Below are 24139 nucleotides of genomic sequence, written 5' to 3'. Positions count from 1 at the left end.
GAGCTGCAGGCAGCTCCAGGCATTCCTGCAGCCAAAGGCCAGACAAGCCAGCAAGAGGGACAGATTTGTCCCCTGTTGCCTGGAGGGCTTGACGGAATGACTCCCCAGAGCCCCATTCGAGTGCTCAAAGGGGAGGGAAGCATGCTGTTGGTTGTATTTAATAACACTGTGGTTATAATACAGCCCGGTGCTTGGTGCATGGACTATGGAGTAACACTTCCTGGGTTCAAAGCCCTGGCTTTACCTGTGAGTTCAAACAAATAATTCTGTCTCTGTGCTGATTTTCTCATCTGCAAAATGGAACTAAAAACGGTATCTACTTCACAGGACTGTTGGGGAGATTAAATCCAATAAAGCATATAAAAAATAATGTCTGACACATAGTGAGTACTCAATAATTACTATTACTTGGTTTTAGTTTATTTACACAGACAATTACTACAAATGTAACTGAATAAAATTAAGTCGTGTATGTAAAGTACTTGGCATAATGCCTGGTTTGTGGTAAAGGATCAATATGTGATATCATTAGCATTATTAATTATCATCATCATTCATAATTTAATAGAGAAAATCATCAAGGAAGATAGGATAATGTTGAATATTAATTATCTCTGATGCTTTAGGAATAGAAACTCATTATTCAAAAATTTTGGCTGGGTGTGGTGGCTCACGCTTATAATCCTAGCACTCTGGGAGACTGAAGCAGGAGGATCGTTTGAGCTCAGGAGTTCAAGACCAGCCTAAGCAAGAGACCCTGTCTCTACTAAAAAAATAGAAATTAGCTGGACACCTAAAAAAAAAATATATATATATATATATAAATTAGCCAGGCATGATGGTGCATGCCTGTAGTCCCAGCTACTTGGGAGGCTAAGGCAGGAGGATCACTTGAGCCCAGGAGTTTGAGGTTGCTGTGAGCTAGGCTGATGCCACGGCACTCACTCTAGCCCCAGCAACAGAGTAAGACTCTGTCTCAAAAAAAAAAAAAAAAAAGCACAAATTTTTTTTGATGTACTGTGGTTGGAGAAATTAGGTATAGAGTACATGGGAACTTTAGTACTATTTTTGCAACTTCTTGTGAGTCTAAAATTATTTCAAAATAAAAGTTTAGTTTTAAAAGTTTAAAATAAAATTCCATTTGAATGAGTGAAAGTACATTCACATTGGAACAGAGGTCATTGCAGGGGGCGGGCAAACTTCTAAGCAGTAGAGCGTGGTGGTCAGTTGGGAAAGGATCTAGGGTCAGGTTCCAACGGTTTCTAGTCCTGGCCTTGGTGCCGGCTCAGTCACTGAGCTTCATTTCTCTTTCTTCTATCATAAAGTGGGGGAGCAACGACAACACCCATCTCCAAGGACAAGGGGAGGAAACAAGCCGGTGCATGGGAAGCCTTGGGAACCATGCCCGGGGCCAGGGCATCCCTCAGTAAGATGGTACCAGGATCATCCAGCCACATCATAATGTGGCGAGTGAAGAAAGTCTTCCTTTAGGAAGAGCAGGACTGTCCTATGCACTCCACCAGAGAAGTCAGCGCAGTGTCCACCCTGTGGGGAGAGGGAGGACCTGGGAGGGGCATGGGGGAGCCATCGGGGAGTGGGGAGAGGAAGTTTCTACATCATGATTGTTTGGGTGGTAGTTACACAGGGACGCACATCGGTAAATGTGATGCACGGTAAATCTCTGCACACTTTACCATGATTTATGCTTCAATCTGAAAACACTAAGTATCAATGACTACAGCCAAATTTGGCAGGAACTGTGCTGGGACCATTGAACATTTGGAAAAAAAAGAAAACAATCCTTCTCTCTCTCATACCAGGCACCAACATTAATTTTAAGAAAAGGCTAGACTTAGGTTTAAAACTGACTTCTAAAATAAATACATCAAAAATAGCTAAAAAACATATGTTGTTGGACAGTTATCAGTTTGCTGGATGAGAAAGGACTTTCTAAGGATGAAAGCAAAGAAAATAGCATCAGTGAAAACACTGGCAGCGCTGCTAGACTGTAAGCCCCCTGCCCCCCAGACCTGACACCCTGCCCCCCTGTCCCCCAACCCTGACACCCAGCAGCCATTCAGTAAATATTCATGGTATGAATTAAATAAATGGATGATTCAACAACTTTCCCACTCAATGCCTAGCAGCAGGGAAGGTGTGAGGAGGAAAGTGTGAGGGCAGGATGTGCTGGTGCTAAGGACCAGGCCTGGCCAGCAGCCCTCTGGGCAGCGTCCTCACCGGCAGGGAGCCCTTGCCCCAGGCACAGGTGCCTCCCGAGGATGGCCTGGCCCTCTGCAGGAGCGCTGCGGCTTGTTCCGAGTAGGCAGAGTCCATGTTGAAGGCTTCTTCCCGCCCAGCCTGCTCCTGTGGCCTCCCAGGCTCTGCTGCTGCTTCGGAAACAAAACAGAGCGGCAGTGGGGACTGGCTGCCAGGAAGCAAGTTCCTAGGTGCAGGACTCGGGCCCTTGGCCTCAAGAAGTGGTTTCCCAGGTTCAAGTTCAAAGCCCCAGGATCAAATCATTAGACTTAGGGCTCAGGCCTATTGCCCAGGAAGTGATTTCCTAGACAAGGCTCATTGCCCAGGAAGTGATTTCCTAGCTAAGCCTCATCACCCAGGAAGTGATTTCCTAGCCAAGCCTCATCACCCAGGAAGTGATTTCCTAGCTAAGGCCCACTGCCCAGGAAGTGATTTTAGGGCTAAGCCCCATGGGCCTCATGACAATAGCCCCTTAAGAGGGCCCAACTTGTCTCCTCAGGGGTCCTCCTTTTTCCCCTCCAGCTGGGAAGGCAAGGAGCCGACAGGAAGAGGGAAATGCTCAGAGCTGCGCACATCTTCTTCACAGAGCAGCCCTTCGTGCAGCCCGGAGGATCCCAGGGCCCTGGAGAATGAAGAAGGCCCCTTACCTGGAGGAGACTTGGAAGCCCCACAACTGAGCTGGGTCCATTTCACACCTGAGTCCCCATTCTCTGAAGACACTCCCTATGCAAATTACAGACAGTGCCCAGTGAGTCACGTGGGAAGCAGATGATACCCACACAACCCTGGGATACAGGAGCCATGCACACCCCCACCTTCACAGATGGAGCAGCTGAAGCTCAGAGATGCCAATTTACTTGCCCAGGATCACACAGCTGCTAATTGGGGGAGTGGACATTGGGCCCCAGGTCTGTCTGGCCCCAGTGTCTAGGGTTTTAAGCACTGTGTTATGCCACTTTAAATCTATTCCAAGAAAGAGGTCAGGCTTCAAGTGTCAGCAGGTTATATATGTGACAATAAAAAGTATTATAATTTTACTGATAATGATTATACAGAGAGAACCTAAGCTTTCAGGCCACCCAAGGACACACAGTGGCAACAGGCATATACACAGTGGCATGCACAGCAGACAAAGACCTGCATGCAACATAGGGACATAGAGGCATGTAGGAAGACAAACATGTGCAAGCCCACACACCCTAAATACACACAAACACACACGCCGCCCCCAACACAGCCCTGCAGCAGAATCACTTCATGTCTCAGGCTGCAGTGGCATTACAGACATCCCTGTCAAACAGGGCCTGCAATAAGCCACATGTCACTTACCCCTGCATTAAAGACTCCAAAGACGTCCCTGACATCTCGGATAGGTGCCTTGTGCCGTCTTCGGGCTGAGCGGGTATAGATGTCCAGCCGGCGGCACACAGCGGCCACCTGGGTTTGTGTCAGGGTGGACAGGAGCTCCCGGTGATCACTGTCCAAGCCCAGGCCACCAAGGAGACCCGACAGGCCTGTGTCCTGCAGCCACTGGGATTCAGCTTCCCCTTCTGCCAACAGAGGGAGAACACGCAGATGAACACACGCAGCTCCGTGCTCAGCCACACACACTGATCCAAGCCCCACGTGGAAGCACACACTCACCCGGACACAGGAGCTTCTGCATATCTGATCGTGAGACCATTAACACCAACCAAAGTCTTCACGGGGAGAAGATCTCAGTAGGCATTTGAGAACTGGGGGGAAGGTACTAATGGCATTAGCCAGGGGATGGATTTAAACCTATAACATTGCGATTCCTTGGAAACAGAGCCAGCCGCAGAAGGGTATGAAGCAATGAACTCACTTCTCCTCCCAAATCTGGCAGAGACCACCACAAGGTCACATGGGTGGGCTCAGCCGTGCAGGCAAGCAGTTGGTGTCCCCTTGGGAAGTCCCTGTGTTCAAGATGTTAGGTATGGTGGAATAGCCCTCTGTGTGCTTTGTAAGGAAACTGCCACGGTCCTATAGCAAAACCATTAATCCAAATGGTAGGGGCATGTTGAGATGACAGGACGCCAGGCCCCATCTCCAGGGATTGCTCCAGGACTTCAGGCCCAGGGCCTGGGAGTCTGCACTGGAAATGTCCTCCCCAGATTACTGTAGTGCAGTGGGTCTTCAGATCACGCCTGAGAAACACTGGCTCTATTATGGGGAAATGGACAGGAGCTTGTGGAGGAAGCACATGCTCGAGAGGATGAGTGGGGTGTATTCAGCTGTACCCTGCATGGGCCAAGTTAGTCCACAAGGCACTGATGGTTAAAAAATTTCAAATGAAAAATCGCAAATGCTTTTATGGCAGCCTGGGTTGTGCAAATAAGCCAGACATGGAAGTGTCTCCTCAATGTCTTCCCTGCACTTGGGAACCAGACCAAACACCTCCGGGGCAGTGCTGTGGATCCACCCCAGCTTGCGCTGGCTGGCTGGTGGGGGCGCTGATTCTATCGTAGGCGGGATTTTTTTCATTTGTACAGGATCCTTTTAATAAGCCAGTGTTTCCTAAACTACAGACATTCATCTGCTGCTTTTGTAATTTTTATCTGTTTCCAATTACCCATGTAAAATTATTTTACCAAATATTTTTCCCTAATCATGGACCCTGTTTTTTACTTAAATGGATCTATTTTTGTAAAGAAACAATACCCTCCCCATCAATAGAGCATCCAACCTCACCTGCCGTGAGTACAAGTTTAATGGCAAAAATGAATGTCTTAACCGTCTTGTCTCCGTGCCACACAGAGGCTCCCTCTGCCCTGCGAGTCTAAGAAAGCTCCCATGTTTGTATTGTTGTCCGAAAAGGCTTCTCGCTTACCCACTCTGACTCCAATCCCTCTGCTTTGTTTGCAATCAGATTGCTGGCCATGTCATGATGCCAGTCAGGCCACACGGAGGGCCTCTAGTGCAGGGCTTCTCCTAAAACCACCACTTGTGTCACCAGGGATTTATTAATATTTACATTCCACACTTGCAGACACTGCACTTGACCCTTAGGCCCTTAGGAGGCCTGTGTCTCCCATAGGATCTGTTTTGTCAACCAGGGGCTTTGCCAACCAGACCCCGGCCCAGCTGAATTCAACACCAAACCAAGAAGGTTGCCACGTGGAGCCCTTTCACTCCCTGGTTTGCTGAACAAGTAAAGCTGGAGGGGGGGGATGTGCTCTGCTCTGCCCTGGGCACTGAGCACGCAGCAGTGAAGAGGGCTGACAATGCCCCTGGCCTCGTGGTCATTACATTCTAGTGGGGGACACGGGCAAATGCAAACTTAAGTGACACTGGGTAATGTCGGGTAGTGATAATTGCTGTAACGATGTAGAAAGTAGGGCAGGGGCTAAGGGTCATGGGACAGGCAGTGCTATTTTATATAGGGAAACCGGCGACATCGGAGCCCAGTCCTGATTGGAGAGAAGAAGCCACGCGGAAACCAGGAGAAGAGCATTCCGGGCAGAGGGAACAGCGAGGACACAGGACCCAGGGCAGGCAGGTGCTTCTAGGATACAGGCTCAGCAGGAGGCCCGCAGAGCAGAGTGACAGCCAGCCCAGGGGCAGGAGATGAGGCAGAGGGGTGCATGGGGCTGATTCTGTAGAGTCTGGTGAGCTATGATGTGATGGTTTGAATGTATGTCTCCAAATCCTTTGAGTCTCACCCCACTGAGAGGTGAAGCCTCACTCCCTTCCCCTTGAATATGGGCTGCACGGAGAGCCACAGGATGCAGCAGAAGCGATGCTGTCCAAAGCTGGGTCGTCAACATCAAGGCAGCTTCCACCTGGCTCTCTCAGGACTCCTGCACTTGGAACCCAGCCACCATGCTGAGAGGCAGCCCAGGTCACATGCAGAGGCCACGTGTAGGTAGGTATTCCAGACAACAGTCTCAGGTAAGGCCCAGCTGATGATGGCCACATCCACCACCAGACACATGAATGAGAAATCCTTTGAGATGACCCCAATTCCAGCCACCATTTGACTGTAACCACGTCAGGGACCCTGAAGGAGAACCGCCTGGCTGAGCCCTGTCAACCCCCAGAACGGTGAGATATAATAATAGCAACAATTGGTTATTGGTCCTTTACATTGCTAAGTTTGGGGTGGCTTATCACACAGTAATAGATAATGGGGGATATGATTGTCTATAACTTTGAGAGACCTGGGGAGAGATTTGAGGTTTCCAGCAGAGGACTTAGAATTCCCCTAGATTGTCAGCTCCACCAGGGACACTGTGTTTTGTGTTCACTGCTGCACCCCCAGTGCCTAGACAGTGCCGAGCAAATAATAAGCACTCGATAAATATGTCCTGAATACCTTAATCTAAGGAGGGACATAAGCTCATTTACATTATGAAAGATCATTTCGACTGTGGCACAGAGCGCGGGAGGTAGGGAGCGAGAGTGAAGCAGGGAGATCAAAGAGGCTACTGCAACCGTCCAGGCAGCAGAGAAAAACACTTTCACACTCTGGTTCATGTCTGGATCTGCTCACATTTTCCCACCTGAAATGAGGCCCTCCCAGCCGCCCTGCAGGCCCCAGCAGGGTCCCTCACCCTCTGGGAGCTGGCCGTCACTGCTGTCCTCCTCTCTCAGCTCATCCCTCTGTTGGATCCTCTCCACCTCCATCCAAAAGCCATCCATGGACAAGCTCTCGGCAGAAGATGGCGGGGAGCAGCCAGCAGGCCGTGGTCGCAGGGGACTCTTCTGGGGAAGCTGAATCATTCGGCCCGAGGAGGGGCCAGAGCTGTAGCAAGCAGAGAGGGTGCAGGGAAGTCAGGCAAAGCTCTGCTCATGATGGCATCTGTCCCAAGGCTTTGTGGTTCCCCAGAAACAGCCCGGGGCCTCTGGGAGCTGGACAGGCTTCCCAAGCAAGTTTTTCAGGGGTGACAGACACACAGCTAGTCTCAGCAAATGGACCGGTTACCCGTCACCCCTTCAGGGTCCTTGGAAACCAGCGATGCTGCAGAGAACAGAGCAGGGCAAGAACAATCTTGGACGTACATGGTAGAGTCTACATTCTCAAGAGACTATTAAACCCCAGAAGAGGCGAGGAAATGGTAGGACAGCACTTCACTAATCTCACTGAGTTTTTACCTGGAATGTCTTTTATCTCTTTCCCCTCCCCCCTCCCCGCCCCGACTTCTCCGTGAATCTGACAGCTACAGCCCTGGTTTTCCCAATTGTAACATAGTATCAACTTCCCCCCTCCCCTCCCCCAGCCAGATATCAGAACAGAGCAGGAACCCCACCATGGAGTTGCTTTTCCATCATAGACCCAGTCTGATCCCCTCAAGGCGCTGGGCCAAGGGCTTGGAGGGGGTTGGTGTCAGGTGTGAGAACTGGGAAGCCATGTGGAGACGGCAGGGCTGGAGTGGCCCGTCTTCCAAGAGAAGCAGAGGAGACTCTGCAGGCTGGGAGAGATGGCAGGGATGGCGGCTTGATTTTCCAGGCCCCAGGTGCAGCCTCTCATGCCCCAGGCTGTGTGGTTTACCCGCACCCTTCCCTTTAACCCCCTCTCCTTCCCAAGCTCCACTGAATGAATTTCCACTCCATGCAATCAAATAATCCTAGAATAATACTGCGAGAAGCACTCTAGTATTTGTTACCTTGCTCCTTGGTGCACAGATAAAGAAGAGAGTGCCAGAAGTAGAACTGCGGAATCAAAGGGTTTGTGAGAGGTTGACACTTTTTACCAAACTGTCTTCGAAGAAGGATCGTGCTATTGGATGTTTGTTTGTTTGTGTTGACTGTACTCCTGCTGCCTGCCTGTCCTCCCTCGTGTGGGACCCTGAGCCCTGGAGTCCCCGAAGCTGTAATTCGCCCTCAGCCTGAGCCCCTACCCATTGATGTGCCCCAACTTCCAGAGGCATGGATGGTCCCAGACCCAGGGCCAGCTTCAGGGGTATATGACCTGTGCAGTCACACAGAGCCCCGTGTTTAGAAGGGACCCGCGCTTGCTTTAGTGCTCTGCTGTCTCCATCTTGAAATTCTTCATAATTTTGAATAGAGGCCTCCTGTTCTTTTTGCACATACCCTGTCCTGCTGGTACCCCCGCCCCAGACCCTGGCTTGTGTCTTCCTCCCAAGTGTCCTGCCCACGCACGGAGCTCAACTCCGAGCCATTAAGAAATGCGTGTCATCCTGAAACATATGAAAATGTGGCAAAGCAAAGAAACCTCCAGCCTATTACTGCCCTAAGGAGGGGACAAGGCACACTCTCCTGGCAACAGCTTGGCCATTTTCACAGAGCGGAAGCTTCGCTGGAGACCAAGTCCCAGTTAATTATAAAATTGGCTGTTCCGCTCTATTTATGCTTTTCGAGAACGCTGCCTGTTGGTGCCTCCTGCGAATGTGTTTGGCGCCCCACGCTGGGGCACAGCTCTGTTTCTCCGGTTGCTTTGCTGTTTCGCTTGGAAATTACCAGCATCTGTGTGTTTTCGTGACAATTTGAAAATTGCGACGACTAAACCAAAACAAAAGTCATCAACTCTGTCACCATTTGATAGCTAAGCAGCGAGGGGGAACAATCACTTCTTTGGAACGACATTCTGAGGAGGTCAGAGAGGGGCCAGGAAAGAACAGAAATGAGATAAAACACCCGCAGTTCTAGAGGTGTCATTGTTCCCGCAACTCATTCTGTGGGACAACGACGAGCGCTCAGCACATCCACAAAATTTGTTCAGAGACTCACAGACACAGCCGATTTTTCAGTTTGGTTTGTTTCCAGCGTGTTGGTTTTTGTCTTTCTTTCTTTCTTTCTTTCTTTCTTTCTTTCTTTCTTTCTTTCTTTCCTTCCTTCCTTCCTTCCTTCCTTCCTTCCTTCCTTCCTTCCTTCCTTCCTTCCTTCCTTCCTTCCTTCCTTCCTTCCTTCCTTCCTTCCTTCCTTCCTTCCTTCCTTCCTTCCTTTCTTGACAGAGTCTCACTCTGTTGCCCGGGCTAGAGTGCTGTGGCATCAGCCTAGCTCACAGCAACCTCAGACTCCTGGGCACAAGCATTCCTCCTGCCTCAGCCTCCCAAGTAGCTGGGACTACAGGCATGCACCACCATGCCCGGCTAATTTTTTCTATATATTTTTAGTTGGCCAATTAATTTCTTTCTATTTTTTAGTAGAGATGGGGTCTCGCTCTTGCTCAGGCTGGTTTCGAACTCCTGAGCTCAAGCAATCCGCCCGCCTCGGCCTCCCAGAGTGCTAGGATTACAGGCGTGAGCCACCGCGCCCGGCCTCCAGCGCCTTGTTGATGCGCGGTGTATGTGGGAACGTGCACAATCCCAAGTGCACAGCACAGCCGTCTCCAGTGGTAATCTGGTTTTTACACACTCACTGAGCACTGGCCACACCTCCGACAGCGGACACGTCCGAGCATCAGTTTGATATTCACATCAGTCCCCCACGTGGGGGCGCTATGGTCCCCAATTTACAGATAAAGAGACTCAGCAGGGTTAAGGGACCCATCCAGACTTGTCCAGTTGGCAAGTGGCAGAGAGGATTTGAACCCAGGTTGCAAGTGCCAGCACCAGGGCTCTTAACCGCTATGCCGCTAGATGACGCCGGGAGGCCCCAGGTGGCCCCAAATAAAGTGACCTGAACACCTTGTCTTCCCTGCCGTAGACTCTGCACCCCTCTTGGAGTTCCCTGTCTCATCAGATGGCACCGTCAAGCACTCCAAGAGCCGCTTCTGACACCACATCCCGTTAACGACTAATAAATTCCTCCCTTCACGCAACTTTCTCTGTTCCCGTGGCCACCGCCCTGGTCCAACCAGGTGGCTCCTCTAGCCCAGCCCACAGCCTCATCACGGGCTTCCTATGTTTCTTCTAGATATCTCCAGTCTGGAAAGATCTTCTAGGCTCACAAAGTTGGCCTAACAGTCTCCTCTTAGAATCCTCAGTGGTGTCCCAGGACCATGGGGGTAAAATCCAAACGCCTTGTGATGGCTTTGGTCCCCGACCGGCCTGCACTTCTAGCCTCGTTTCCCATCCCTCCTGCTTCCCTCTGCCTGGAATGTCCTTCCCTTGTCTGCCAGCTGCCCTTCAGGTCTCAGCCTGAAGGTCACTTCTTCAAACACGCCTTTTCTGATCCCTAGCCTGGATCGGGTCTCTGCTGTTTGCGTTTGCATAACACTCACCCATTATTTATAGAAATAAATGGTGGGCTCTGTGTCCCCTCCCCTTGGATCTGATAGGCTTGTGACCGCTTCAACCGACAGAACACGGCAAAAGTCACGCTACGAGATTTCTGAGTCTGGCGGTAAAGACTGAGCAGATGCCACCAGCCCAAGTCCCCGCCCCCCGCCTGCTCTTCTCGGAGCCCAGGTGCTACGTTGAGAAGCAACAGCTGGAGCTAAACCTAACCCTCGAGTCATTTCAGCAGAGCATCTGACACTCGAGTGGAGAAGCTTCCAGATGATTCCGGTCCCCAGCATGAATCACCCCCCCACCGTTCAGTCTTCCCAGCAGAGGCCCCAGACACCACGGAGCAGAGACCAGTCCCAATTCCTGACCCATGGAATCCCCGAGCAGCATAAAATTGTGGTTATTATATGCCGGTAAGCAATGGTTAACCAGATCTGTAAATTTATAAGTCAAGAATTTGGCTCTAGCGTCAGACGGTCTGAATTTGAACCCTAGGTTTATAAATGAAGTCACCCTGGGGAACTCCCAGACCTGGCTGAAGCTCAACTTCCCCATCTTTCTGTGAAGCTACCAGAAACTACCCGGGGCAGGGTAATTTGAGAGCCAATTCACTCTGCGAATATTTACCCAGCCCCTACTGTGGCCAGTTCCTAGAAAGGTGCGTGGAACAGGAATTCCTCAATCAATGTCAGTTTGATCAATGTTAATATGTGCTGCTTCTGGACTCTTCTCACCTGAGATTCAAACAGGACAAGTGAGTCACCAAGACTGCCCGGCTGGTGAGTGGCCTCTAGTTCCTCCCCTGTAGAGAGGATGGCCAGGGGCCTTTGAGACCAACCTGTGGAGGAAATCCGTCCCCCCAGTGAGTCAGGTGGCCGAAACCCTCATGGCGGCTCGGAGCTTCCCGAATGCAAAGCCTTTCTCTGCGCTCTCACAAACTTTCCCTCCACGTGGCCTGGGGGAGGAGGCAGGGCCCTGGAAGTCCTTTGCCTCAGTCCCAGCTCCCCCCACTCACACTCTGTGTGACTGTGGACATGTCCCTTTCCCTCTCTGGGCCTCAGTTTCCATAACTGTAAAATGGGAAGACAGGGGTAGAGATGTGGGCTTTGCAAGATGATCTTGGTGAGACCCTTGCCCAAGAGGTCACAGCAGGCACCAAGGATCAGATGACAGTGGGGCAAAGTCCTCAGCCGAAGGGCAGGGCTGCAGAAACCATGCTAGGCTGAGAGCCCACAGCCGGCTCAGGGAAGCCAGAAGCCAACATGAGGGAGGGACCAAGAATGCGGAACTTCGGGATGAGCCGGTAGAGGCGTGCCTGGGCCTCCTCTCAGGGCAGCCAGCCAGGGCCAGCTCAGCGGCCTGGCCAGCCCAGGAGGGTGCCGAGAGCTTCCTCCCAAAGTGGCAATAGGGCTCTGGGGCAGCCCTCGCTTCCTCTGAGTGCCTGCCCTTGCCCTCGCCACCCTGATGTCGCCGATGAAATACTGAGCCCAGGGCAGTGGCTCCGTGATGACATTGCAGAGATCAGCAAGCCCAGCTCAGTCCGGACTCCTCACAGTCTTGGTGAGACGTTTCACCTCTCCGAGCTCCAGTTTTCTCTGCAAAGTAAGTGCTAACCAGACTCCTCTGACGGTGAGGACTGTAAGATTGTAAATGAGATGCCTGGCAAATTATCGTGTGCAAGAAATGGGAATGATTATAATCTAACTATAATAACAATAATAATTAGAATTAGCAGCAGCGTCTCCATTATCCTCATCATACACACAAGAGGCTAGAGTGATGAAGGAAAAGGCTCTAGTCACAGGCTCATGGTGACGAGTGACCCCAGCACAGGCGCCCGGGTGAGCTGGTGTTGAACGTTATAACCAACAGGCGTGAACGTTTGCGGGGCACCAGGCACTGCTCGGAACACTACACGGAGTCTCCTCCACCTCGGCACTAGCAGCGTTTCAGGCAGATGATTCTTTGCAGTGGGAGCTGTCCTGTCATTGTAGCACATTTAGCAGCAGCCCTGCCCTGCACCCACTAGATGTCAAAAGCATCCCTCTCTGTCGCGACAACCAAAAATGTCTCCGGACATTGCCGAATGTTCCCTGGGGACGATATTGCCCTGGTTGAGAACCACTGCTTTGCATGGATTCATTCATTGAACCTCACAACTTCCTATTATTATCGTCCCATTTTATAGATGAGAAAACAGAGGCACAGAAAGATAAAGGAACTTGTCCAAGGTTACCTGATTAGTAAACGGCAGGACTGGCTTTGAACCCAGGAAGTCTGGCTCTGCAGCCCATGTTCTCAACCACTATGCAATAAGCCCCTTGGACAACTATTTTTCCTCAAAGTCATCCTGTGACTTTTCCTTTCTTTCATTGGCTGGATGCAGCATATGGTTGGAGAAGGAACACCACCAGCCTGCACGTGACCCCAGCTCTGTCTCTTATCTGCTGAGGTTCCTCTCCCTGTCACGTGAGCTACAGGGCTGCTTGACTCTTCTGAAGACACCCCTTGTCGCATACTTATAGCTGGATTACGATGCATCGCAGCACGATGGATCGAGACGGACCCAATGAGACCAGCTGGAGGAGCCACAGGCAGCCCCTGCTGGGGTGATGCCAAGCTCTACATGGCTAAGTGGGGAGTCCAGGGGAAGGTGAGAAGCTGCGAGTGAAGAGGAAGTAGGGAGCAAGGGGGGCGAGTTGGTTCCCCGAGGTGGCCGCCACAGGGGAGTGGCCATGTGGGGTGCCATGTTCCTTTGCTCTCAGCAAGTCCAAGCGTGCAGAGTGCCGTGCAGTGAGGCCGGACCTCTCACACCTCTATCACCACCGCGAGAAGAGCCACCCCTGGTAGCTGCAGCCTGGGTCCCAGCATGAACACATGTGGCACGGACCAGAGCCCAACAACCAGGGAGGAGGACGTCCAGCCAGCCCTATGGCTGGACATGGAGCCACCCGGCAGAGCCTAGGCCAGATCAGCTGGCCCCCAGCCAAGATTTGGACACGGGAACATGGATAAATGATTGTTGCTTGACTAAATGGTGGCTGCTGAGTTTGGAATCATTTGTCACACGGTGATAGCTGACTGAGACAGTTTGTACGCTATTGAATAACCCCCACAGCTCTGCCAGAGGAGCAGCAAGCCCACTCTCTTCTGCTCACACACATGCCCAGATACCAGGTGCACATGCCAAAGGTACACACTCCATGTCCCACCCTATCTCCAACCCCCACATAAAGTGACACATCAGGTTCTGAGTCAGAAGTCAGCCTCTTAGAGCAGAGGTTGAAAGGCAATTGCAGAGCACAGCCATGTGCACAAGGGTGTGCCAGGGAACATGCAGGTGCATACTCTACCATGAACATGTACACAGCCATGTGTGCCAGTGCAGGCTTATGAAAAGGGTCTCTCCTCTGCTGCTTCCAGACTTGTCAGGAGGTCTTAATTCTCCATACCCACCCGTGTACTCTCATATAACTTAGTATATGACCATGATGTGAACAGTGCCCCATTGGATATAATACCCTTACACAGTGTACAACCTGAACCTCAGTACCCAGCAACACTGACATCTATGAAGCAATCCCTCTGGGGACAGAGTTGGGGCAGGCAGGAATGGGACGTTATAAAAGGCAAATCTGACATTTGCATTTTTGAGTATCATCTTAACTGAGCTCCTAAAACCCCTGTCAAGGCTCCAACTTTCCTGTGAAGACAAAGAAGGCTCATTGGAGCCCGTGTGCCCATTCTTTGAATCGTTAAACGATGCTCTCTCTGTATCTCTTTCAGATATTAATTTTGATAGAGCTGATCTCTGGGTTGTGGAACTTAAAAGCATAACTATATTGTGTTACAGACAAGAATAAAGACACTCTGAAGCATAATCAATATAATTTCGCTTCCCGAGGCTGGGCTAGGGGGCAGGGATGGGCACGGCTATGGGTCCTTCCTTCAGCTGTGCAAGGTGGGCAGGAACCAGAGAAACAGGAGACACGCTGGGCCCGGGAGCCGTATCCCAGGCGTGGAGAGCAGGCCCAGAGACCAGTGCTTCTCCACCTGCATTCCCCAGGCAGCGTGGCCAGGGCCCAGGGCCCACGGAATGCCCCGGAACAATGACACAAAAACCACTGGGGACGGGACCTGGACACCAGTACTGCTTGGAGCCCCCTGGCTGATGCCATTGCTCCACCAGGGTTGAGAAGCCCTGCCAGGACCATCGTTATGCTGCCGGGTTCGGAGAATTGCACAGAAGGTTTCAAGAGTGGTGTGGGAACAGAGGGATTGCATCAGAATTCTCCCATAGCACCTCTGGGAGGAGCAGCCTGCATTTTTGAGATGGCTGGGGGAGATTAAGGTGCTGCCTGTGACCTCTCTTCAGAGATGACAAATATTCCCAACCAGAAGATCAGGATCTACCAAGCTCCACTTGAAATAGCAAATTGGGTTTTAACACTTTTTTTTGTTTGTTTGTTTTTTGGAGGCAAGGTCTCACTCTCTCACCCAGCTAGAATGTAGTGGCATCATCATAGCTCACAGCAGCCTCAAACTCCTGACCTCAAGCGATCCACCCACCTTGGCATCCCGGAGTGCTAGGATTACAGGTGTGAGCCACCCCACCTGGCCTGGATTTTAACACTTTTTAAATAGCTCGTCATCATTTGAAAACAAGAGGTTTTATATTAAAAAATCCTCTAGTTCCAGTTTCTCTTGGAGAAAATAATCAGTGGAGATGATAATCCTGGGTCTCTGTCTCTAAGTGACAACAACTGGCTGAAGCCAGCAGGTGGCTGCCCCTTAAAATGAGCTTCCAAGCAGCGGTGCAGCCCTGTGGTGCTTGCCAGAGAAGTCCCGAAAGTTTCGAACTGATTCTTCCTTTGAACAAAGTCATACTTGGCCGGGCGCGGTGGCTCACGCCTGTAATCCTAGCACTCTGGGAGGCTGAGGCGGGCGGATTGCTCGAGGTCAGGAGTTCGAAATCAGCCTGAGAGAGACCCCGTCTCTACTAAAAATAAGAAATTAATTGACCAACTAAAAGTATATATACAAAAAAAATTAGCCGGGCATGGTGGTGCATGCCTGTAGTCCCAGCTACTCGGGAGGCTGAGGCAGGAGGATCCCTTGAGCCCAGGAGTTTGAGGTTGCTGTGAGCTAGGCTGACGCCATGGCACTCACTCTAGCCTGGGCAACAAAAGTGAGACTCTGTCTCAAAAAAAAAAAAAAAACAACAAAGTCACACTTGCTTGTCCTCTCCTGAGTCACTCAATCAGATTGTCATCTTATGTTCTGGGCAACCTCTGGAACTGTGTCAGCCAGTATGGTGGCCACTGGCCACCTAAGCGCTTGAAATGTGGTATGAATGGAGGAACTGAATTTTAAATTTTATTTAATTTTAATTAATTTAAATTTAAAGCTGGTTACTTGTTTCAGTTACTAGAAAACATCTAAATATGTTCAGAACAACTTGGGTATGCAAATCTACTTTTCCAAGTGTAAACGTTAGAAACCTAAACATACATCAAGGATTTCTGATAAAAATGTAATGTCCCGATGGCCAACCCTGTAAATGAAAAATGCACACTGGATTCTGCAGACTTACTATTTAAAAACGTAAAATTTCTTATTCATAATGTTTTATATTGACTGCATGTTAAATAAACTGTATGATTAAAATTTTTAAACAGGCTCAGTGGCCTCCATTCCACCTGGGTCCTTACCACACCTGACAGGTTACACCGCATAGCTCCCTAAGAGTACACACCTGACCCTTGCAGGCACTGGAGTTTATAGCTCCTGGTCTGTCACTCATTCTTAACTGTTTTGTAGGGGGGATGGGGAAGAGGGGAGAGCTTTAAAAATCTCATAAACATTGTGGACCCTGCCTCCAAAAACTGCACACACTCATGCATGCATAACACTTAGCAAATAACTTAAGCAGCTCTTAGAACATTTCAGGTCCATCCTTGAACCCCAGATAAAGAACACCTGGTTTAAAGTCTTCAGAAAAGACCAGATGAGGCCAAGCATGGTGGCTCACGCCTGTAATCCTAGCACTCTGGGAGGCCGAGGCAGGTGGATCTGTTGAGCTCAGGAGGTTCGAGACCAGTCTGAGCAAGAGTGAGACCCCATTTCTACCAAAAATAGAAAAAATTAGCTGGGCATGGTGGCGCATGCCTGTAGTCCCAGCTACTCCGGAGGCTGAGGCAGCAGGATTGCTAGAGCCCAGGAGTTTGAGGTTGCTGATGCCACGGCACTCTAACCAGGGCAATACAGTGAGACTCTGTCTCAAAAAAAAAGACCAGATGGAAGAGCACCTAGCTGGCTGCCATGGTGGCTGGCCTAGGGGTAAGGAATGGTCTCATTAACCCTTTCTTTGCTGCATGGATCTTCACAGAGGGGTTTTAGTCTCCCACTCTTCCATTGGGCACTCAAGGGCTTCAGAGCCAGATTGTCACCCCAAGATCAGGTGTCCAGGCCCTGGGGTTGGAACTGGGCTCCAAGCTTGAAACCAGACTTCCATCTCATCGTTCCTCTGTCCCACTCTCTGCTCCAGCAAGTGTGAGCTGCTTACACTTCCGGAGGCACCATGCTGCCTCTTGCCTTGGAGCTTTGCCTAGCTGGCAGCTACTGCCAGAAACTCCCTTCTCCTTCCCATCCTTGGGCTGCTTAGTGCCTACTTGGGGACTCAGCTCAAGCATCACCTTCTCCAGGAAGCCTTCCCTGCAGCCCTCCTAAAGGCTTTGGGTTCATTGATGTTCTAGAACTTATCGCCTTCCATAGTAATTGCCTGTTTACGTTCCCCTTTAGACTGGGATCTCTTTGAGGCCAGAAACATTCTTATTTGTCATCCTAAGGGCATAGTTCCCCAAACAGAGCAGATATTGGTAAATGTTTGAGGGATAAATGAGTGAATGATCTAACCCAGTGTTTCTCAAAGTGCGGGCCCCAGACCTGCAGTGTCAGCATCACCTGGGAACCTGTTAGGAATGCAAATTCTCAGACCTCGCCTCAGCACTACAGAGTTAGAAACTCTAGGGGTGGGGTACAGCGATCTGGGTTTGAACAAGCCCCCTCCAGGTGACTCCGATGCACCAATCCAACCCCCAGGTTGGAGGGAGGGAGGGGGGCAGGGATGGATGCTTAGGGGTGGAGGCAGCTGACTAAAGTTTAGAAAATCAATACAGAGGAGTGGCTGCGGTGAGCCACTCCACCACCACCAACAGTGAAAGGGGCCGGTGTCCTGAGCCCTGAATCTGCAAATGCGCAAAGGTGGGACAACGATTGCAGATGGAATTACAGTTGCTAATCAGCTGGCCTTGAAGTGGGGCAGATGATTCCGGGTTGCCTGGGTGGGCCTGGTGTGATCACAAGGGTCCTTGAATGGCAGAGAGGGCGGCAGAAGAGTGAAAACCAGAGGGAGGGTAGCACGAGAAAGACTCCACCAGCCACTGCTGGCTTTGAAGATGCAGGGGGACCGCGGCGTAAGGAGGACAGGCAGCTCCAGACGCTAAAACGCAGTTTCTACCTAGAGCCTCCAAGAACGAGCAGAGCCCTGCCAGAACCTCGAGCTGAGGCCCTAAGACCCGTTTTGGACTTCTGACTTCCAGAACTCTATGACAATAAATACGTATTTTTTTTAAACCACCATATTTGTGGCGATTGTTATAGCAGCCGTAGAAATGATTTAATACAGTGGCTAAGGACTGAGGCCCTGGAGTCAGACTGTCTGGGTCTGTCCTCCTGACCTGTGGTCTGCAGAATCAGGATGATGATGATGATGACAGTACCCACAAGGCTGTGAGGATGAAATCAAGTACTGCCTATAAAACATTTGGCCCGTGGTAAGCGCTCCAAAAATATTTCAATGCAAAAGTATATTCCAACCAATGAGCAGCCTACAATCCCCTTAAGATGGGGCCAACAGGCTGGGCGCAGTGGCTCATGCCTGTAATCCTAGCACTCTGGGAGGCCGAGGCGGGCAGATTGCTCGAGGTCAGGAGTTTGAAACCAGCCTGAGCAAGAGCGAGACCCCGTCTCTACTATAAAATAGAAAGAAATTAATTGGCCAACTAATATATAGAGAAAAAAATTAGCCGGGCATGGTGGCATGTGCCTATAGTCCCAGCTACTCGGGAGGCTGAGGCAGCAGGATCGCTTGAGCCCAGGAGTGTGAGGTTGCTGTGAGCTAGGCTGATGCCACGGCACTCACTCTAGCCTGGGCAACAAAGTGAGACTCTGTCTCAAAAAAAAAAAAAAAAAATAGATGGGGCCAACAGTCCCGAGGGACAGAGCAGTGACCAGAGTGGGATGGGGCTGGGGAGAGAAGGCTTCCTGGGGGAGGGCGTGTTGGAACTCAGTTTTAAAGGAACAGTCAGAGTCAGCCAGGGAGGGTGATATGCAAAGCTCAGGGGAAGGGGAGCAGATCATATGCTGGTGGGTGCAAAGGAATTCCCCGGGTGGATGGGAGCCTGCACTAGGGAAGACATAAAGGGTGGGGAGGGGCCATCTCTCCAAGCAAATTAAAATCCAGAAGCCATAAGGATGATCGACTGAGCCCAGGAATTCAAGGCTGCAGTGAACCATGATTGTGCCACTGCCCTCCAGCCTGGGTGACAGAGTGAGACTCCATCTCGAAAAACAAACAAATAAATCCCAAAGCCATACCCAAGAAACCTGAGGTTTGATTACATCACAAATTAAAATCTTTGTATAACAAAACACCATAAAAAAGTCAGAGGACAGTGATCAGCTGAGAGGAAATATTTGCAACAGATGATAAAGTGTCACTATCTAGTCTATATAAAGAGTTCCTAGAAATCAATAAAAAAAAACCAAGAAAGCCCAATAGAAAAGTTGACAGCAGATATCAATAAACAAGCCACTGAAGATAAAATGCAAATGCCCTACAGGAAGAGATGTTGAACCTCACAAGTCATTAGGGAAACGCAAAATAAAAGGACGAGATACTTTTCATCCATCAGATTGGCAAGCACTGAAAAGATTGCTCATAGCCAGGCGTGGCAGGTGTCAAGAGAAAGGCGTTCACACACCGTGTGAGCATCTGCTGTCAGCTCGGGGAGAGTCGGTGACAGCTGACAGCAGAGTGGGTGACAGGGGACAGGAGGGGAGTTGGAGAGGTGGCTTCCACGCTGCAGACAGGACGAGAACCCCAGGGTGGCAGCCCATGCCCTCCGTGTGAATCAGAGCCTTCTCCTCTGCTTCATTGCGAGGGAAGAGAGGAAACAGGGAGTCCTGTCAGAAGGGACCTGCCCTCTGGGACAAAAAGGGTATGAGTAAAAGAAAAAGAAAGGATAAAAAAAAAAAAAGAAGGAAACTGCCCTGTGGTGGTTTATAGCCCCAGGGCGGCCCTCACCCCTGCTGGACAGCCCTGCAAGGGCTTTTGCTGCAGAAGTGACCAGAAGCACCCAGCCGCAGCCTGGTCCTCGGGGGCTGAGACCTGTGAGTCCATGGGTGTGACACCGGCCACTGTCAGAACGGCACTGCTTCTGCAAACGGAGGAACCAGCTCCGAGAGGTGACGGAACTTTCCCAGGGCTGAGTGGAGGATTTAGGCCTCAAATGCCAATGTTTCTCCCACTGCAGGGAGTCAGGAGGCCTGAATGCACTGGTCACATGAAAACAAACCTGTGTTATCTGGGGCCGGCTCCAAGAAGTCTCCCTTCGACCGGTGATGTCGGACATGAATTGTTCACGTCCTACACGACGGGCACAGTGCTCAGCCCTTCACATTCATTTCATTTTATTCTCACGACGGGCCTGTGAGGCAGGTGCTGCTGTTCACAACCATTTTACAGAAAGGGAAACTGGAGCCCAGAGAGGGTAAGTCACTCCCGAGAGGCCCACAGCTGGTAAGTGGTGAAGCCGGGCTTTGCGATTCAGGCTGTCACTGTCCTTCTACCGAGGACACATTTAGACTGTGTGGGGGTGACTTGTCCAGTGCTTTCCGTGCTTGGGCGCACATATGGGGCGGGTGCCGGGAGGTTTAAAGGTACATGATACCAGGGGAGATCAGTTGACATTGGCCTCAGTGACCAAGACTTGAGCTATACATGAGCAGAATACGAGTTAAGGTGAACTTTTTAAAGGTGACGATTCTGCAAACTACCTGTGTGCAATCAGCCACATCACTTAACCCATTATTGATTATGGGAACCTGACTTGCGCTAGACTCAAACTGGGCCTTCCTGCCTCTCTGATCTACCTTTGAAACTGCCAGACACCGTGCATGTGAAAAGATGCTCAACCTCATTAATCATAACAATTTTTAAAAGATGAATTAAAACCAGATACAATTTTCTCCCAATTTGATTAGCCAAGACTAAAAAGAACAATGATGTATGGTCAAGAATGTCAAGAAAACTAGAAAACAAGCTCACATCCACTTGGTGGGTCTGGACATGAGTACAACCTTTCTGGAAAAGCTCCTCCTAGAAGATGTTTCAAAATTTTAACTGGATGTACCTTTGGACTCAACGATTCCTATTCTGAAAATTTATCATAAGAATAAATACACCAAGCTATATGGCCAAGAACGTGGCAGTATAGTTTATAATAGCAACCAAAAGAGGAAAAGAAAAAACCTAAAATTCCATCAATGGGAGGCTAGTTAACAAAAAAACCACTGAGTCATAACATGAAATATCATGTAGCCTTTGAGGATAATGTAGAGCTCTGAGTATTTCCAGGAAAAAAGATATTATAAAGTGGGAAAAGTCAAAACATAGTATAAACTAATTCATATGTATTAAGTACAATTATGTACAAGAATTTAAATCATATATATATGTGTTTTACATATACATGTATGCAAATATATATTTATAAAGTGCAAAATCCTGTGCTCACAATGACTATTCTTTTTTTTTTCTTGAGACAGAGTCTCACTCTGTAGCCTGGGCTAGAGTGCCGTGGCGTCAGCCTAGCTCACAGCAACCTCAAACTCCTGGGCTCAAGTGATCCTTCTGCCTCAGCCTCCCAAGTAGGTGGGACTATAGGCACATGCCACCATGCCCGGCTAATTTTTTCTATATATTTTTAGTTGCCCAATTAATTTCTTGCTATTTATAGTAGAGACGGGGGTCTCACTCTTGCTCAGGCTGGTCTCAAACTCCTGACCTCGAGCGATCCACCCGCCTCGGCCTCCCAGAGTGCTAGGATTACAGGCATGAGCCACCACACTCGGCCTCTCAATGACTATTCTTGTGGGCTGGAGGTGATTAGGGGCAGGTGGATTCCACTTGCTATTTTTTGCTTTTTTTACAGCAATCAGGAATTAATAGAAAATATATTGCTATTGGGGAGCGGGGATGAGGGGAATCCCAACAGAGCCATCTTGCTCAGAGTAGGTCCTGCCAAGGCCAATATTGTATGGTTTTAAGATTCATTCCACATTGACATTTAACTCTGCATCCTGTTCACTTTATGGGAAGTTCTGTTTGAAGGCCACACGAACCCGACTCAGCCCCACTTAGACCTTTCCACTCAGCATTTAGGGCATCATATCATGGTGGACCAGTCCTGTGTCTTCCTCCTGGACCAGGCTGGGGACATCCCAAGGGCGGAGAGAACATCTCATGCATCCTCACACCCTCACCCCATCGTGGGACTTCATTCATTGAGGTGACTTCATTCATGGAGCTGACATTCCATGAGCACCTACAGTGCGCCCAACCCGAGCTGGTGCTAGAGACGCTCGAGCCAACAGAACAGACCCGAGCCTTGTGTTCTGAAGGCTGCAGTCCCAGTGGAATTTGTTGAACAAATAAATGACTCATGAGTAGTGAGTGACCAGTGAGACGAACAGACTCAGAGGGTTGGAAGACCTGACCTAGTGACTCCGTGAACTAACACACAGGAGCACTGGCCTGGAGTGGACAGACCAGCTCTGTCCCCAGGAAGTGGTTTTCACATTATTATTTTTTTTTTTTGCAATGGCATCTCTTCTCAATAAACAGTAGAGACAACAATGACATTATTATGAGCCCATTTTCTAAGTCCAATTTAAAGCATTTCATACAATTGATATAATTGTGATTGACAAAGAATATTTGGATTATAACACCCTTGAGTGTATGTGATGTTTTTACTCGTTTCTTAATACTTAACAAATAGAATAAAAATTAAATTCAAATAAAGTGTTTGCAGAACCCTGGTTAAAAAACCACTGTCCTGGAAGTAAGAGTGTTGTTTTTGTTTGTTTTGTTTTAAACTCTCTTTAGCATTATTCATTTGTTGATTCAATGAATAAGAATAGAGCATATTCAGTGGGGCAGGCAATCTTACAGTGATTCAATATTAATAGCCTCAGGGACCACAAGGAACCCAGAGATCAAGGGAGGGTGAAGGTGGGGCCAGGGGAACAGCCATATAGATGGGCAGGTAGGTAGGTAGATAGTAGATGAGGGTAGAGGGAGAGAGAGAGAGAGAGAGATGGTATAATAGGCTGAATAATGCCCCCCAAAATGTCCACATCCTAATCCCCAGAATTTGTGAATATATGTAGGTTGTCTTACAAGGTAAAAGGGACTTTGTAGATGTGATTAAGCTAAGAATCTTGAGATGTGGAGATGATCCTGGATTATTCAGTGGGCCCAATGTAATCACAGGGGTTCTTATATTTATAAGGGAAGAGGGAAGCCTGGGCAACATAGTGAGACACCATCTCTACAAAAACTAAAAAAAAAAAAAAAAAATCAACCAGGCATGATGGCACATGCCTGTAATCCCAGCTACTTGGGAGGCTGAGGCAGGAGTCCAGGAGTTCAGGATTACAGCAAGCTATGATGACACCACTGCACTCTAAGCCCGGACAATAGAGCAACACCCTGTCTCAAAAAGAGAGAGAGAGAGAGAGAGAGAGAGAGAGAGAGAGAGAGAGAGAGAGAGAGAGAGAGAGAGAGAGGGAGGCAGGAGAGTCAGAGGAGGAGACATGGTGACAGGAGTGGAGGTCAGAGAGAGACCAGAAGGGGTCACATTACTGGCTTAGAAGATTCAAGAGGACCACAAGCCAGGGGATGCGAGCAGCCACTAGAAGCTGCCGGGAAGGGCAAGGAAAGAGGCTGTAATATGTTGTAATCATGGCGGGGAAAATAACTTTTCAAAATTCGAGTCTGGCTGCCAGTGGCAGGCTGAGCAGGAAGGAAGGGCGACCAGCTCTTCTTGGCCAAGGCAACCACAGAGCGGCACCGATCCATCCGAGACTCCTGCATCCTGAACCCTGACTGAGACAGCTGGGTCCCTAATCCTCTCTGCACCCAGAGGAAGGGGCAATGGCACACGTTTGTGGTCACTCACAGCTCTAAGAATCAGAAAATCAGTGACCCTGCAGGAGGCCAGCAACAAGAGCCCAGGGCATGGTGCTATGTCCCAGGAAGGGCCTGGGTTTGGAGTCCCACGGACCACAGCGGGCAGCCACCCCCACCACTTGGGCCAGTTACTTGAGTCTCCGAGCTTCTGTTTCCTCCTCGTACTATGGGAGGAAGATTCTTGCCTCCCAGGGTGTTGAGAAGACTGAGATGGCGCGTGCCCCCAGCACATAGTAGGTCCTGCCTCCCTCCCCCTCCTGTGAAGCCTGTACCTGCAGCCCAGGTCGGCCCAGCACTGGGCACAGTGCCCCCGGGCGATGCGGGCCCTCGGGATCCGGGGACACGGTGAGGCCAGGGGCGCCCAGGCCAGCTGCTCCATCTGGGCGGCGAGGAGAAGGGCAGGCTCCGCCAT

At 49.9% G+C, this 24139-nt stretch overlaps 1 protein-coding gene across 1 annotated transcript in view; it reads right to left on the bottom strand.

Moving 5' to 3' along the window:
- The window catches only part of ARHGAP40 (Rho GTPase activating protein 40), a 38394-nt gene extending 14255 nt beyond the window's left edge, over window positions 1–24139 (bottom strand). The window contains exons 1-5 of the mRNA XM_076011117.1: window positions 24000–24139; window positions 6831–7021; window positions 3582–3806; window positions 2904–2975; window positions 2239–2387 (exon numbers count right to left, since the gene is read on the bottom strand). Of these exons, the coding sequence (XP_075867232.1) occupies window positions 2239–2387; window positions 2904–2975; window positions 3582–3806; window positions 6831–7021; window positions 24000–24139 (777 nt within the window). The remainder of the gene's footprint in view (window positions 1–2238; window positions 2388–2903; window positions 2976–3581; window positions 3807–6830; window positions 7022–23999) is intronic.

The sequence above is a fragment of the Microcebus murinus genome, chromosome 16 (genome assembly GCF_040939455.1).
Source record: "Microcebus murinus isolate Inina chromosome 16, M.murinus_Inina_mat1.0, whole genome shotgun sequence".
NCBI classification, from domain to species: Eukaryota; Metazoa; Chordata; class Mammalia; order Primates; family Cheirogaleidae; genus Microcebus; species Microcebus murinus.
Note: the sequence above shows the minus strand (reverse complement) of the source record. Positions and strands in the feature narration are given on the sequence as shown.